Source organism: Mus caroli, unplaced genomic scaffold (genome assembly GCF_978045245.1).
Source record: "Mus caroli unplaced genomic scaffold, Mus_caroli_1 scaffold_15, whole genome shotgun sequence".
NCBI lineage: Eukaryota > Metazoa > Chordata > Mammalia > Rodentia > Muridae > Mus > Mus caroli.
The window spans coordinates 18,671,466-18,688,682 of NW_028227270.1; the positions used below are offsets into that span (position 1 = coordinate 18,671,466).

At 43.7% G+C, this 17,217-nt stretch overlaps 1 protein-coding gene across 1 annotated transcript; it reads right to left on the bottom strand.

The window, feature by feature from the left end:
* Positions 1–3,247: 3,247 nt before the first annotated feature.
* Positions 3,248–16,093, bottom strand: Cd180 (CD180 molecule). Its single transcript, XM_021180896.3, has 3 exons — positions 15,880–16,093; positions 7,064–7,230; positions 3,248–5,289 (listed from the first exon to the last, which is right to left on the bottom strand). The coding sequence occupies exons 1-3, from the start codon at positions 15,967–15,969 to the stop codon at positions 3,561–3,563; spliced, it is 1,986 nt and encodes a 661-aa protein (XP_021036555.1). The 5' UTR covers positions 15,970–16,093; the 3' UTR covers positions 3,248–3,560.
* Between the last annotated feature and the right edge of the window lie 1,124 nt (positions 16,094–17,217).

Sequence of the window (17,217 nt, forward strand, 5' to 3'; positions counted from 1 at the left end):
CAAGTTATAAATTAGCAGTTATATAAATAAATATTTAAAAATATAAACTAGAGGTTTTAAAAAGAAATAGTCATGACCTTCATTTTAGAAGTCCACACAAGGCCATCACTGGAAAGAGAGGCCCATTGGACTTGCAAACTTTATATGCCCCAGTACAGGGGAGCGCCAGGGCCAAAAAGTGGGAGTGAGTGGGTAGGGGAGTGGGGGGGAGGGTATGGGGGACTTTTGGGATAGCATTGGAAATGTAAATGAGGAAAATACCTAATAAAAATATTAAAAAAAGAAGTCCACACGAATAGATAACAGTTGTCAAACATGATAGTTCTGTCAAAAGATGACTTCCAAAGGATAATGTAATATCCTTTGAAACTCAAAAATATGACATAGCTGAGAAGAAAAATTAGTGACTATGAATTATTCCATAACCTCCTGGGGATTTTCTGAATCATATTAATCAAAGTTTAGGGTTAGTTGGGTTTTTAGCTCAGTAGTAGAGCATTTGTCCAGCAAATCTGGTATCATGGATTTAATTCAGAGTCTTGGAAGAAAATTAAAAAAAAAAAAAAAAAAGAAAGAAAAATGGTATGGCTATAGCGTTTCTATCGCTGTGAAGAGACACCATGACCACAGCAACTTTTACAAAGGAAAACATTTAACTGGAGCTGGCTAACACTTTCAGCTGTTCCGTTCATTATCATCCTGGCAGGAAACATGGGGTGCAGGTTGATGTGTTGCTGGAGGAGGAGCCAAGATTTCAGGATCAGCAGGCCACAGAAAGTGAGCTGTTTTGAGTTTCTGAGAACTCCTCCAACAAAGCCACACCTATTCCTGCAAGGCCACACCCACTCCTGTAATGTCACACCTTCTAGTAATGTCCTTTGAGCCTATGGGGGTCATTTTCTTTCGAACCACCACACAGAATGGTAGATCCGCAGCTAGTATCCTCCATCTTTAGCTCATATCCCTAAGGCAGGAATCAGCTGACATCTGACAGAACAAAGAACCCAATGAGCTGGTATTTTCTAAGATAGCATTTTGAATGTGAGATCCATCTGCACTTTGAGATGGGGGAAGGAGGAAGGAAAGGAGGACGAGTGGGCTATTACAGAGATCATTGACTAGGTCTCTACTATTAACCTCATCTCAACAATATCCTACTTACTGGAGGCTTGGCTAGAAACCCATTATTAACAGATTGCTTTTGGTATCGCTGGTGAGAGCTACGTGGGAGGTGCAGTACCGGAAGCATTGGAGGTGTTGACCACAGGGTCAGTGGACGGGCTTAGTGACAGCAGTAAGCACTGAGAAAGGCTCAGGGACCAGAGGCCTGCAAAATCTCAGCAGTTGTTCAAGTTATAAAACATGAGAGGTGTGGGAGGGCTCGAGGAATGGGCTCTGCTCAAGCCTGCAGACTGAGTGCAGCTCCCTAGAACCCAAGTAAAAAGACTGGCAGAGCAGTGTGCATTTGTAACCCCAGAGCTGGAGGTAGGGGCAGAGCGAGGAGATGGAGAGACCCCTGGGGTTTGGGTGCTTGCTTCTTTCAGTGAGGAATCCTGTCTCCTGTAGGATAGTGAAGCACTCTCATGACATCGCCATCTGGCCTTCACTTGAACATTCACAAATGAGCACAAGCACATACACCCTGAATCTTTATCAAGTCCCAGTTGTGGATCTGGCCTTTGGAGAGCCGTAAGGGCAATAAAGGCATTGGGGCGTTCACTGGACATAGGATTAGGGTTGGCTCTATAGAGGAAACCTGCAAATCTCAGGAATTAGAGGACTGACTCTTCAAGAGGCAGGAATGACCAAGTAAGAAAGGCTGAAGTCCCTAAGTCGCAAAGACATTCATCCAAGCTGCTCCCTGCCTAATCAGCTTTCCCGGGGTTGAAGAGAAGACCCAGCTACTCTAGCATTCTGACTGGATGTTACCATCGGTCAATCATTCTTTGACGTTTGACTAGCATTTCAGAATTAGTTAATGTATCTAACCTAAAACTGGTTATGGAATTTAATGAAAACTTTAGGTAGGTGCCCTTTGGTTTTCCTGGGGAAATTAGGGCCAAGAGTCCTCATAGATACCAGAATCCTCAAATATTCAAGTCCTTTATGCAAAAATGAATAGGATAGCAGTTTCATATAACCTGTATAATTTTTCCACATACTTTTTGTGTTTAGATTTACACAGTATATACTGTGTAAATAGTGATGTTGTCCAGGGAATCATGAAATAAAAAAGTATACATATATCTAGTATTTGTGCAATCTTTTTCAAATATTACCAATCTATTGGTGTTTAAATTCCTGGATTCAGAGAACTGTAACTATAAATATTACAAAACTGAGTTTCAACCAGCAATTCAGACTTTAGACAATCCAGCCTGTACCAGAAGGATTCTGAGACTTGGGAAATGTCTTGTTCTGTCTGTCTGTATGCTTTCAATAGCTTCATACTGTTTGTCATTGCTACACCCTTGGGAATACCCGTGGACTGAACAGAAACTCTTCTCAGTAAACTGGCCTTATCGTGTTCCCCACAGCTTGTGTGCAGTGATACATAAATCCACAAGGTTCCATTGTGAAGTTGTCCAATATTCTCCAAGGGGATTAACAGGCTTTGGAAGGCCAGCCTGGGAACCAGACACAATTCTTGTCCCTGTTGCTGTGGGAGAGAGGTCCAAGGACCAGAAACCTGGATAATAAAAAGAACAGTTTCGACCTTAGCCCACCTCTAAGTCTGCAACCAAAGAGCCAGAATACCAGATCATGGAAGAGGATCCCTCTTGTGAAATGGCTGAAATCTCAACCTTTAAGGATGGGTGGGGACAGGCTTTACAAGTTTTGTTCTGTGGCACACCCTAGGGGCTTCTCAAAACTTTAGAAAGGAAATAATTGAGGTGACTAATAGAATCTAGTTGAGAGCAGAATTTATTACTTTGTCTTTTCTTTTAAATTCATTGGTTGGTTGGTTGGTTGGTTGGTTGGTTGGTTGGTTGGGTTTTTTCTTTTTTTTTTTTTTTTTAATCTTTTGTCATTTATAATGAGCATTAGATTTTGTTGGGACCTGACTTCCCCAAATGACTTGATGACAGAGAGCTCAGCCTCAAGCAAAATGTCAGAAGTGTAAGAGAAAGAGAGCAGAGGATCAGAGTTGGCCCCAGCATAGTCAAGTTGGGTGGAGGCTAGGCTGGGGGTGGGAGCCAGGGTGGGGGCTGGGCTGGGGGGGGAGCCAGGGTTGGGGCTGGGGTGGGTGAGTGAGAGGGGTGGGGTGGGGAAGATGATGATGATTGTGGTAAATGCTCTTCTTTCTCAGATGGGTAGAGCTGACTGTGGGTCACTTCTCACTGGAGGGACTGCCTCTGTGTCTCACAGCCATGTCTGGTCCTCCAACCACAGCACCATGGAAGACTCATATGAGTAAGACATATGTTCATAAAAGCTCAGTGAACCCCCAGCCCAGCCTTAGGAACTAATAGAAAAGTCTGCTCACTCAAGGATGACAGTTTCTTCACTTGGGACAATCTTGCTAAACACATTTATCTGCCTTCTCTGGAAACCTTGAGCTAAATGTGTTGGTATTTCCATCTGAGAAAATATTTCACTGCAAAAATCAGTAAAATAGCAAACACAAGCAAGAATACAATAAGAAAGAAAATGCCCACAGCTGCCATACTACAGGATAGTGTGACATCGGAGAGCCTGACGCCCCTCAGCAATGGGGGATTTGCGCAAAGAGTGTCCTCTGTGTCCTCGAATTTTTGCATGTTTTCTTTGTACCATTCTAAAAAGTAAATGTTTGAGCAAGTGCAGTCAAGGGGATTTTGTCTTAAATTAATGGTCCTCTGCTGGGACAAGATGGGGAGGAGACTGGGTAGGATGATGCTGATGCAATTAGAGGCCAGATTGAGGTAGATCCCCTTAAGATGACTAAGAGCCTCAATGCTACTGGATGTCAGCCTGTTGTGACTCAGGTCTACATGATTCATCATTTTCAGACTGGTGAAGGCGTGCTGGTCAATGGAGGAGAGATCACAAAAGGATAAAACCAGGATTTCTAGTCTTCCCAGTGTCTGAAGTGAGTTGGTCTTTTGGATATTCCCTTTTGGAAAGTGATTTCCCTGTAAGTTCAAATGCTGGAGTGCTGGCAGGCCATCGAGGAGCTGCTCACTGCTGAAGTCAAGGAGGCAGTGGGAGAGATTGAGCACCTTCAAAAGATGGAGGTTCTGGAAGGGACTCTGTGCATCTTTAACCTTTAGTCGAGTAAATGCCAAATCTAGCAGTTGTAGCTGAGGGCATTCTTTGAATGCCTCAGTCTTGAGGCTCAGGGGTTCATTGTAGCTCAAGTTCAGGCTCTGTAAGTGAGACAGGTTTCGGAGTTGCAGGTTGCAGCAATCGGAAGTTTCAATGTCATCATGGCTGAGATCAAGTTCACGAAGATTTTCTAGGTTTTCTAAACAGCCAGTACCGAGCTCAAGTCTCTTTGTGTTGCCCTTGATGTAAAGGTGAGTAAGGGAGGGGAAATTGGAAGCACTGATTTGGCACAAATTCTCAAACTTATTTGCACTGAGAACTAATTTCTTAAGTGTGCTTAGTCCCACAAGTCCAGACGGCAATTCTCTCAGGTGAGTGGCTGTTAGGTCCAGTTCCTGGAGGCCACTGAAGCAATGGAATGTGTTGGAGGACATGTTGAAGAAATAATGCTTCTGTAGGTTGATGCTCTCCACAGACATTTCACAGAGACCCTCAAACACGGCAGGACTAATATCTTCGTCATCCATGTCCTCAAATGTCCCCAGCCAAAGAGACTGGATCGTAGAGTTCTGCAAACCCTTGAAGATAACTAGCAAGTTCCGAGTCCCTCCAAAGTTTAAACTTTGGAAGACAGTTGACTCGAAAGCCCCCGGCTCTATCCCTGCAATGTCATTTCCATTTAAGTTAAGGCTCAGGTTAGTGGCTTGCTGTAGAGAGCTCAGATCTTCTTTAGACAGGAAATGGATAGCATTATTCTGAAAGTCCAGGACCTTCAGCTTCTCTGTTGGGAAACCTTTGGGGAGCTTAATGGAGGAAATATGGTTGCTTCCAAGATAGAGACTTTCCAAGGTTTTTTGATTGTGCACTGGGATAAAATCAATACTGGATATTCCTGTTTGGATGAAGAACAGATGCTTCAGTGCCTTAGGCCCACTAAGTGCTGTCTCTGCCATAAATATCAGGGGGTTTGCGGTTAGTACAAGTGTGTCTAACCGATGTTGGCTTTGGAAAGTATCTTCATGTATCCAGTAAATCTGGCACCTCAAAGAAGATAAGAGCATTCAGCAATCACTTATACAAGGACAAATGAACCCCACACCAGCACAGCAGTAGATTAACAAATCCACTGTGTACAATAACCAAATAGTATACATTACTGAAAGGTAAACCAGAACTTTCTTCCATACTCGTAGAGTAGTTTTCTTGGATGAGTGAATAGCCTTAGTCCTGAACACTCTGATTCAGAATTTAATCTATATTCCTTGTCCCTTTTAGAGTGAACGCTCAGGGATTTTTAAATTTCTTTCTTTTACGGTAAGGGAGAAAACAAGTGATTTGATTGATTGTAAAAAACCAAACTATGATTTACTGCTTAATTTAATATAAACTATACCAAAAAACTATATATCTGCATAGGAGACAATATATATTGCTAACATTGTGGGTAATATACAACCTATACAACCTTTAATATTTTTTTTTGTGGAGGGCAGTGTTATTAAAGATTGAATCCAGGACCTAGCACATGCTAAGCATACATTCTACCACTGGGCTATAGTCTTGCTCTTTCCTCATCAGGTATATGTAAAAGGAGTTTATGAAGAACTATGTGTCAGGTGATAGATGGGAAATGCTTCTTGAACTGGAAAACAGCAAAGAAATCACTATTCTGGTATTATATCTAAAAAACACTGAGTCAATTACACACTTGTGCACGTGAACACACACTCCTTTGTTTGCACACATGCATACTGATGGCTCCCTCAAAGATCATCATAGGTGCGTGTGTTCTCCCGCTCTGCAGGAACGTAAGGACCAATGTGGAAATCTGCTACAAGGGTTAGAGGTGTCTCGGAAGCCTCAGGCTTCTCTCTTCTTTCCACATATGTAAGTCGCACACCCTCACTTGCTTTAGATATTTCTGCCCATTTGTTTTCAAACATGGCTTCAGCATTCACATAAAACTTTTCAGCCATATTTCACAAGTTGGAATCACGATTCACCTCTAGAGCAGATAATGGAACTCTTTATCCAATTTGTATAAAACAGGTAAATAAAGAGCTAATAGAAGCCAGATGTAGGGGTGCTAGCCTTTAATCCTAGCTCTCAGGAGGTAGAAGCAGGCAATGATCTGTGAGTTCAAGGTTAGCTTGGCTGACATAGTAAATTCCAGGACAGCCAAGACTACATAGAGAGACTTTGTCTCAAACAAACAAACAAAAACAAAGTTACTAGAGAGATCTATGAATTTCTCTTAAAATACCATTGCTCAGTGACAGCCAACTCTAATAGCAGGCAGTGTAATATGGTATCTGATTTGATCAAGATTTGCTTTTATTTTTGCCATCAATAATTCCTAGACCAGTGGCTTACAACCCTCCTAATGCCACAGCCCTTTAATGCAGTTCCTCATGTTGTGGTGACCCTCGAACCATAAAATTATTTTGTTTCTATTTCATAACTGTAATTTAACTATTGTTATGAATCATAATGTAGGCATGCAAGACATCTGATATGTGACCCTGTGAAAGGGCCATTCCACCCCCAAATGGGTCCTGACCCACAGGTTGAGAACCACTTAGAACTTTCGAGACAGCTCTACTACGGCAGAGCTAGAGAACAGAATATTTTCTTCCTAATTGACTGGCATTTATTTGCAATAGAAAATAGCACTCGGAATGCATTTCTTAGGAAAGGATAAACACACAAGCAGCTTCTCTGTGACCCTAGAGGAGATATCGGAGACACTTGGGATGTAGAATACAGTTTTGCTTAAGTAAAATGTCAAGAGCACTCAAGGAAATGAAATACCTACCTGGTTAAATCCAGGAAAGTGAGATTGACAAGTCTGCTGAAGGTCGTATTTTGAATGGTAGGCAAGACATTAAAGCTGAACTCCAAACATTCTGTTGAGTTTGGTAAAGTGCCGGGAATTTCATTGAGACCTAAGTTTTCACAGTTGTATGTTTTGTTGGCTTCTTTCTGATGGGAGAAGCAATATAAATTAATACTGGATTTAGTGGTTTGATTCACTCTCTAGAAAATTCATGTGTGATTTGCCTTTTGAGAAGCCATCCCTGGTCTAGTAACCTTTATCAAAAATATACTTGCAAAACTATAAAATGCTTATGCACAATCATATTCATCATAGGGTTTTTTTAGTAAGAAACCACAAAGAATGATAATAAAGCACTCTATCTTGCTTAGATGATGATTCAGATAAATCAGTGAGTAAAAGACATTTGTGGTCCATCAGAGAATTCTGAGTGGTGGCATTAGATGATGTTGAGAAAATTACACTTTGTTAGCCAAGGACTGGCTGTAAGCCAATGTATGGAGGGCACACCTCTAATCTCAGCACTATGGAGAGAGAAACAGGAGGTTTGTGAATGGGCTCCAGAGCAAGACCCTGTCTCAACAAATAGACACCCCCCAGACAAACGAACAAATGACAATTAAAAAAAAAAGAGAGAGAGAGAGAGAGAGCTTTCTAGCATGCACAAGCCTGTTTTCACTCTTCAGTACTGGAAGAGAAAAAGACTGTCAGTAGCTACTCTATTATTGGTATGCGTCTAGGTGAACAAAATGTGGTTCTCCCTAGAGGAGCCCCTATAGAAATAATAGTCTTGCCCAAAACAAGCTACCAAATGAAGGAATACATTTGAATCTAGTAAAGACTTTAGGCCTAGCTTTCTGTCTCCACGTGAGCAACAGAGCAGATTTAAGTTAAAACAGCCATAAAGTAGCAGTCAGACAAATACAGAAAGTGAGACGGTCCGTACAGTAACTGGAGAAAGAAGGGGACAAAGGAAAGAAAGGAGGAGGAAGAGGGGAAGGAAACCTTGGTTAAGAAATAAAGAAGAGGCTAGTGATGGAAATCAGTGGATAAGGACACTTGCCACCAAGCCTGCCAACTTGAGTTTGTACCCTTGGAACTCACAGGATAGAAAGAAAAACAACCGACTCATGCAAGCTGTCCTTGCAAGTTGATTCCACCCACATGCCGTGGTGTGTACACACACGTTGAAAAGTTCTTTTAAAAGAGAAAGATATATTCATAAGTTGACTTAGAAAAGCAAACAATAGACTAACCCTTGCATGATTTTGAAAACTATTAGGAAAAGACATTCTATAAATCATCAGAGTACTTGGCTGACAAGATTTAATGATATTGAGAAGTAATAAATTTTCCAAAGTGGTGGTTGCAGGGGGTGTGGGAGTGAATTTCTTAACATCAGTAGCTAATGGGATTATGTAAAAGACAGGCTAAGTCTTTTTTTGAGGTGCACATTAAAGTAGCTAGAGATTAAATGACATGTTTGAGATTTGTTTTAACATACTTTAGTAAAAAAAAAGTAAAGAGAGAGAGAGACAGACAGAGAGAGAGAGAGAGAGAGAGAGAGAGAGAGAGAGAGAGAGAGATTAGTCTATAATCCCAGCACTTTGGAGGCTCAGACAGGAGGATTGCTATGAATTTTAGCACGTCTGAGATAGAGAAAGCCCCTGTTTCAACAAACAAACAAACAAATAATCTAAACAAGCAGAAAAGGAGGGGAGGAGAGAGAACTGGATACAGAAAGATGAGCAACAGGGACCAACAGGACTCAGATATCTCACAGCCTATGTGAACTCAAGTGCTACTGGCCCTTGGATGGTGAGGGATGGGTATTTGGAAGCGCTTGTAACTATTTTGTAATACATTTTCTAGATGCAATGTTAAAAGGAAAACTAAGTAGCATATAGTTTGGGTGTTTCAACCTTAACACATAAATCATTTCCCCTTTTTGGATCTGCAGGCTGTGACTACCAGACTGTGGGGCTTTGAGTCCATCCTGTGTCCAACATAGTTGAAGATTCTGAAATCTAATAAGGATTGCCTCCTCAATCCCTAATCTAAGATTCAGATCTTGAACTAAGTAGATACGGGAATATATTCATCAGAAGGCCACAGAACTCTATGGTCATGGTTTATCTGATAGTGCTGCAGTAGAGAGGGCTGGTGTATGTCTGATGAGGGGGAGTAGGTAGAAAGGTCCCACCTTGGGGGGCTCCTAGGAAAGAAAAGTACCATTGAAGGTACAGGAAGATGAACAGGGACTACTCCTCAGATATCTCACAGATATCTCAGATATCTCACAGTCTATGCGGACTCATGTAACCACCCAGCTCCTGGTCCTGGATGTGCTTGCTAGCCCACTGAGGCTGCCCCACCCCAGTGTAGTTCAGCTGCCTTCCTCTGCTGACAACAAACAGATTTCCCTAGTCGGAGACAGAAGTACACACACCTTCCTTCGCTCTGGAGGGCCAGCTCTTGAGCTGGCATCCCTTTAGTTCCTCTTTGCTTAACTCTATTTCCTGCTCCGTGGCACACTTTCTCCTGGCTCCACGAAGCATGCGCATCTCCAGGAAATCACTGGTTTCCTTTTGTGCTGTGAGGTTATTATAAGTGTCGCTGAAGAAAATGCCATATTTATATTCCCTTGTAATTTATTCTCCATTTTTATAGACCCAGAGTCCTCTAGGCACTGTCACAAATCCATCCACATAATGTCCTTGAAATGCACACTTTGCATTTAAAACTTAGATTTAGCTGACTGGTGGGAAAAAGCACATTGCCAGACTGTCCCTGGTGCCTATGACTGAGGCTCACCCAGAGAGAACCTGTGTGGACAGCCCTGGGCTCAATGCTACTATGGTTCCCGATCCCTTGGACACTATATTTTTTTTTCTGGTCCCCGTTGGCATATTCCATAAGTGTGGAGAAAAGGGAGCCCCCCAGTCTGCCAGTTCTATTATAATCCTACAGCAAAAGGTCTAAGGCTAACGATTTCCCTCTCCTGCATATACACGCCCGGGACACTGAAATTATTTCCCATGTCAGCCTCTCCTGAGCTTTCAAAGCACTTTACTGCACTGATGGGATTCAGAAAGTAGGGGCTGCAAGGCAGATCTCTGCTGAGCTGGGGCCACGGGGAGCTGCTAGAAAAGGCTAGGTAAGGCAATGATATAGCAGACAAAAGACAGACAGACAGACAGACAGACAGACAGACAGATAGTGCCAAGCAGGAGCCCACCAAAGCCTTTTCCACTTTCAGACCAAACAGGTCTTGGGTTCTGTTAGCCAATCCTCTAGGTTCCGCCCACCAGTTACCTAACAACAGCTCCCTGACTATATAGCACCTGGAGTCAGGCCTATGTGGACTACTCAGCTTCATTCTCCCTGTGCTCCCCCAACCCTCTACGTGTTCCTGGCCGGTCTCTTCTCTTCCCCTCTCTCCTCTCTCTTTCTGTTCTTCTCTGTCCCTCTCCTTTCTCTGCCTCATCCTACCAATAAACCTTTTTCACATTAGGCCTGTCGCATGGCTTGAATGTTCAGGTGGACACCTTGGCCAGGCCCATGGAGGTGCCCTCTCCTGGCACATTACACCGACGCCAAAACACAACAGGTCTCACACACACCCTCTACAGTGAACTTTCTCGACACAGTGACTAAGGTTAAAGCTTTGGGTGAGTTCTAACAGCACAGCATGGGGTCATAGAGGACCACTCCTACTTCAGAGGATGAATAGGGAGGATGCAGGAAAGCAACACACAGTTCAGTCGCTCCCAGAACCTATCATGCACGTTGGGATTTCCTCCCTGGCCATGCTAGAGCTCTCTGAGCCCCGTGTGATTATTCTTTCTGGAGATGGGCAGTTTCCAAAGTTGTTTTTTCACTCTTTCTCCTTGACTCGCTACACTGCAGACAGTGCCCATCCTTAACATGAATTTCGGGGCTGGCCGGGCTTCAGCAAAGCCACTCAGATGCGTGCAACTGCACACACTCTGCTCCGGCTCAGGAAGCGCACTGGGACCTGTGCCAACCGCTTTGTCCTCAGCTTGGGCACAGAGCTGGGCCTCTGTCACCCAGAGCAGGGCTCCCAAGTGCTGCTTTTGTTTTGCAACCTGCTCTCCCTTGCAAGCGTTCCTTTGCATTTTTCCAATCAGGACGTTATTTTGTTTCTGCTGTATCTCAGTTCCCGCACGTCCGGCTGCATTTTCTCTCCTTGCAAGCTTGAGACGTTTTTTCTAATTTAGAAGCCTTTGAATTTCGCTGGAATGCTTATTCCCACCTTTTCTGGATGTCTAGTACACTTGACACATGCAGGCAGGCGGCCTTGGAAATACCGCCCCTCCCCCACCCCTCCCTTTAATCACCCCTTGAACCAAAGGAGCAATTTTTGACTGGTAAGCTAAATTCCCGAGCAAAGATTACTCTTTGACAACAAAGCAAAGCAAACAAAACAAAACAACAAATGAAACAAAACCTCCCAGGAAGACACAGCCCTAAAATTATCCCGTTAAGCTGATTTCTCTGGGTGAAGGACCTTCCAGTTAAACCTACTTTGTTTTCGAAGTCTCTATAGCAGCTGTTCTCAACCTGTGGGTTGTGACCCGCTTTGGGGATGGGGTGTGTTGAACAACCCTTTCATTCAGGTCCCATATCAGATATCCTGCATATCCGATATTTTCATTACGATTTGTAATGCTAGCAAAATTATGGCTAAGAAGTAGTAATTTTATGCTTGGGAGGTCACCACAACATGAAGAACTGTATTAAGGGGTGACAGCATTAGGAAGGTTGAGAACCACTGCTCTACTGAATTAGCCTGCTTCCCTTCAAATCTAAGCTCACGACACTGTGATACCCGGGCCTCTCTTTTCCCCAGCTATAGCTTGGGGATAATAAGCTCACCCTGCAGGCAGGGGTGCTGTGAGAAGCATCCAGACAAGGGCCTGACAGGCCCTGAGCTGGAGGAGTCCCCACGTATGGAATCTGCACATCACCCCACCATCTAAAGTTCCTGGAAAGCTTTTGCATCTGTGAACTTGGAGTTCTTAAAGCCCACCCCACTCCTAGAAACAGAAAGACTTTATCTTACCCTGGTTTTGAGTGAACAGAGTGGTCAAGAGGAACATATTTGAAATGGGGTCTGGGAAGTGAGCTCACGGTCTCTGGAAGTAGTCCAGAGTGCTTTGAAACTGTTATAACGTAACAGTAGCAGTCGTGGGACACTAGCAGGCTCATCTCTCAAGGCCTAGTCATGGCTGTAATTTTGTGATATGCGTACAGAGAACATGACGCATTTAGCAACAGAAGAGTCTCTGTGGCGTCTTCATGAGTTTTATTACAACCTTCTCAGAATTTGCATGTAGGTTGGAACTTTTTTAAGCAAAAAAACTTATTAAAATATTAATCCCGACTTCTGCCCAACATACACGCATACACAGATGTATATACATCAGTCCTTGAGCCGTGAAACATAGAAATATGAAACAATAAATCTTCCAGAAGAAACTGTGGAATAATATCATCCTAGCCTGGGGCAGGCCAAGATTTCTTAAACTAGAAATGCATTAAAAATAACAGGGAAAAATGTTAACTTGAGCTACGATAATACTAAGGACTTCCAGTTGGCAAAAGATAATTTTAGAGTTGAAAGGGAAGTTTGAGAGTAGAGGAACATGTTGGCATTCAGGTAAGGAAAAGCCCTTACAAATCAAGGCAACAAAGGAGGGAAAAGGGCAAAAGGCATAAGCATTTCACTTACTCAAAAGTGGCAGGAGAGGGCTGGGGGTACATCAGCGACATGATGCTTGTCTACCATGAGACACTGGGTTTGACTCTCAGCAGTGCAGAGAGAGAGGAGGTATGTAAGCTACTGTGACCATGTACTCAATGTAATAACTCATCAGTAGGAATCCCAATAAAATACTATTTTCCCAACTGTTAGGATGGCTCACATTTAAAATCAAATGATAATAAGACTCCAAAGCAATCAAAAGTCACATAAGATGCCAACAAATGTTAATTAGTAGCAATGTTTTATAAAGCTAGCAGTGCATACTATACAGACCCCCCTACACACACACACACACACACACACACCAAGAGCAAATATCTCTATGAAGCTATTTAATGTAAATATGTATGTTTGTTTACTAAAGAAAGACATAATCATGAAACTTCTAGGCCAATATCATATATACCTCCCAAAAATTATGAACAATGCAATTTTCTATTAATAGAAATACATAAATTGTGGTAGGGGTCTTCAACCCAAAAGAGTATTACTCAACAGTAGGACTCAACAAATGACTGTTGCACATGTCCTCAGAAAGTGTCACCAATTCAATGTGAAGCAAAAGTAGCCAGGGAGCTGGAGTTTCTACGATAGGACCCCAAGTGTATAAAGTTAGTTTTTAACAGGTACAAAAGCAACCGTGATGATGGACCTAGTGCCTAGGAGGAGGCTTGAGGGCTCCTGGGGTGTTGAGTTCCTACAGTGTCTTGAGCTGTGTATGGAGTACCTGAGTATGTTTATTGGTGAAAATATTAACTGCATATTTAGGACCCTGTGGACTTTCTGTATGTGTGTCTTGCTTCAACTAAAGTTTGATAATCTGAAAAGAAGATTTTTATTTTACAAAACAAAACCTTCTTATCATGGTAGGCAAGATAAGCTCAGGATAGTGAGTCATGGGGACAGACAGGCAGCAAGTGCCTAATGATGCTTGAAGTGGGAAGAGGAAGAAAAGGAAGTAAGGAGAAGGGTGGGTGGAGGCAGGCTAGTTTGGATGGAGGAGACCACACATGGAAACCAAAAGCACAGTCTTTCCTAATCGGCCCTGCATTCTCCCACGTGCCTGTGCCCTAGAGGTCAGGAACACTTAGAAACAGGCTCCCATCATATTCATGCACTAAACAGTTCAGGAATTCGGCTGCTTAGAAAGAATAAACAAGAGAAGGGGGAAGAGAGAAGAGAGATTGAATGTTAATAAAACAGGTTTCAAGGCTATTTAAAATTAATCCCTTGTTAGGGTGTAGCCACAGGGTGGCTGTTGGGGCTGCTTGACTAGAAGACTTCGCCCTCACCTGTCTATCCAAAAGGAAATCTCCACTTTAACACAGGGTCTTTAGGGGATGCACTGAGCCCCACCTTCAGGACCTGAAAGGCACAGTACTGGAGGCCTAAGGCAGACAACTTCTCTCTTTTTGCCCCATTCCTCTTCCCTCTGCCAATATAAGGGTCATGTACAAAAGGGAACTTGCAGCTCCAGAGCCTGGTGTGTCCTTGGGTAGTTTGAATGGCTCAGTACCTCCGCTGAGAGCTTCCTTCCTGGACTCCTTGTGGCCTCAGAAGGGCTAGACCGACTTCCCACAAGTGCTGCACTGCATATTGCCTTGCTCTGTGAAACTCCAATGAATGGGAGGATCATCCCATCTGGAGATGATGTCTGCAGGTGCCTGGCATTTGTCCTTGGTCACTGAGGTGATGTCCCCATCCTGACCCCCCTAAGATATCTACAGGATGCATGTCATTGAGCTCCCAACTTAAATGCAGTGAGTGGAGCTGGGGCTGCTGAAGGGAGGCCCTTCCCTCTTTTACTTCTTTTATGTGCTGAATTGTGTCCCATCCTCCCAATCATCTACTTCTGCCACTGACGTTCTAACTCCCAGGACACCATGCCTCAAGTGACTATAACTGGAGAGAAGGCCTTTCAAGATATGATTACAGTAAAATGAGGAACGCTGGGTAGGTCCTAAGCCAGCATGACTGATGTCCCAATAAGAGAAAATGAGACACACCTAAGCATGGGGAAGGCACACTGGAGAGACACAAGAGGACAACCAACAATAAAGCCAAGGGAAAGTCCTCAGAAGAAAACAACCTTGCTGTTACCTCCATCCTGGATCTCCAGCCTCCAGAAACGACAAACACTACATTCCTATTGTGTAATATCCCTCACTCTGAAGCTCTGCTTCTGGAAACCCAAAGAAACTAATACAACATCCCTGCCTTGGATTTCCCTGGTATTCTATTTCTGCTCTGTCTGAGAGCATCCCGAATCTACCCAAATCCAAGGCTAACAAGCTTCTGTTTATTTCTGCTCCAGACTTTATTCCAGTCCTGGCTTTGGGTTCAATTTATACCATTGACTTCTAGCTATCCCTGGCTTACATTCTCCTTTTGGTCTCCAAGTAGGAAAGCGGCTAACCAAGCCATCAAGGCTCACAGTCTTTTCTGCCTTCACCATTTGTCAAGCAGGCCCACGTGGACTGGCTACTGGCCAGGGTCAAGGACAGTGGTAGGGAGGTTTAAGATGGCAAAAGATCGAGGCCATTCTCTCTCTCCATTCTCTTCATGGCTTCCCATACGTTGATAAATATTGTTACAGTTTAAACCAGAAGGTTTGAGTTGCCTCGGGTCTCAGATTTACTCTGGTGGGTTAGTCCTACAGATGGAAGGGTTTGTCCAATTGGAGGAGAAAATCAATCTGTATTCACAATGATCCTTATAAATTTTCTGAATCTCGGCATGAGCCTGTCTTTACTAGCCCTTATCAAGACAGCTAAGAAACCAAAGGGTTCTGTGGGGAGTGACCATGTACTAGGACAGTGCACAAACAGCTTTAGGCATCAGGATTGAGGGGGATCTGCTCTTTGCACCAAACCCCTGTTGATATCTCCCATTGTCCTTTTCAGGACAGTAGAGACTGAGAGCCAAAGCTCAGATGAATCTGTAGACGATATCTCAAGTTTTTCAGCAAGTGTCAGCAGCTGGGTAGAGACAAATAGTTTGGACTCACCTCAATGCACTTCTGATCTGAGGATGTGGTGGCTCGGCAGCTGGCCAAGAAGAGGGCCACTAAAAAGAAGCAGCTGATGTCCGGAGCCATCCCAGGTCCAGAGCAAGCCCAGCTGCGTAGGATTATCTAATGCTCAGAGCCAAGCAATCTAATCACACTCTAATAGCCCTGGCAATTTGGCAGGCAATGAAGTGCTCAGAAGGTCGATCTTAGAACCGAAATGCTGGGAACTGCTCAGCATTTGTGGATCTGTGCTGCAAAAGAAAAAAAAAGGGAAGTTCTTTTTGCATACCAACCATCTTGGCCAAAAATAACTAAGAGCCCTACCCCATGATAGCCTACTGCATTTCCTGTCAAACACACGGATGAGTTGTGCAGCTCTCTAGACTTTCACTATGATGCTTCCCACTGCCTTGAAGCTAGTTTCAAGGGGTTTGGGCCACTCAGTCAGTTTCTAGTCTCTATCCTTGTGAGAGTCTGTGGATGCAGGAATTTGCTGCACTCACGATGGACACCACTTCTTCTAGCTGTCCTTGTGAGTGGTTAGGAGAAGGGTGGAGCAGGGCAGAGAGCTTCCCTCCAGCAAACTGAGGGCTTTGACACTGGGGACTGGGGCAGAAGGAGATAGGCCCAACGGTCCTGCTAGCTGAGTGAACCTCAGCTGCTTCCTGGACCACTGCTGTTCTTTCTGTGGACAGGGATTACTTTCTCACCCTAGTGACTTAGGACTGTTAAAATAGCTCAGGTGAAAGCCCCTGGTCTGGTTTCACAAAAGGCTCAAAGTTAAACAAGACAGCTGGAGCAGAAATAAGTCTATCAGTTTGGGGTCCCTCTTGCCTTAGAAATAATAGCTTTGGCATTGAATAAGTCAGCTGTTAGGGTGATTTCTTAGCATGCATGAAACTTCCAAGTTTGATCCCCAGCGTCCCATACAACAGTCATGGGCATAGCCCCCAGAAATTCAGCATTCCGGAGATAGGGGCAGGAAGATAGGCCATTCAAGGTCAGAGGGAGTTTGAGGCCAGCCCAGGTTACAGGAAATCCTTTCTAGGGGAGAGGGGAGAGAAAAGCAATAGAGAAATCCCTTTGATAGGGGCAGTAATTATTTGGAAGATCAAGGAGTGGCAGGGAGAGAAAAAGATCAAGCATTTACCCAGTGACCTTAGCTACCACAGGTCTTTTTCTGACCTTGAACCAGTTGGTGTATGGGAGGATAGCTGGTGTTGCCTTCTAAAACAATTGAATAGACTTGAATAGTAGACAGGACAAGGAATGTTCACTCATCTTTATCAGCAGAGGCTGAACAGGGGCAGGAAAAGCTCCTCATTTGGGCTTTGT

What these genes read in the sequence shown, in the direction of transcription:
- Cd180 (XM_021180896.3), bottom strand. Translation starts at nt 15,969, where the DNA reads ATGGCTCCGGACATCAGCTGCTTCTTTTTAGTGGCCCTCTTCTTGGCC. An exon ending in CAGATCAGAAGTGCATTGAG is followed by an intron (nt 7,231 to 15,879) that starts GTGAGTCCAAAC and finishes TTCTCCCATCAG; the next exon opens with AAAGAAGCCAACAAAACATA. An exon ending in ACTTTCCTGGATTTAACCAG is followed by an intron (nt 5,290 to 7,063) that starts GTAGGTATTTCA and finishes ATCTTCTTTGAG; the next exon opens with GTGCCAGATTTACTGGATAC.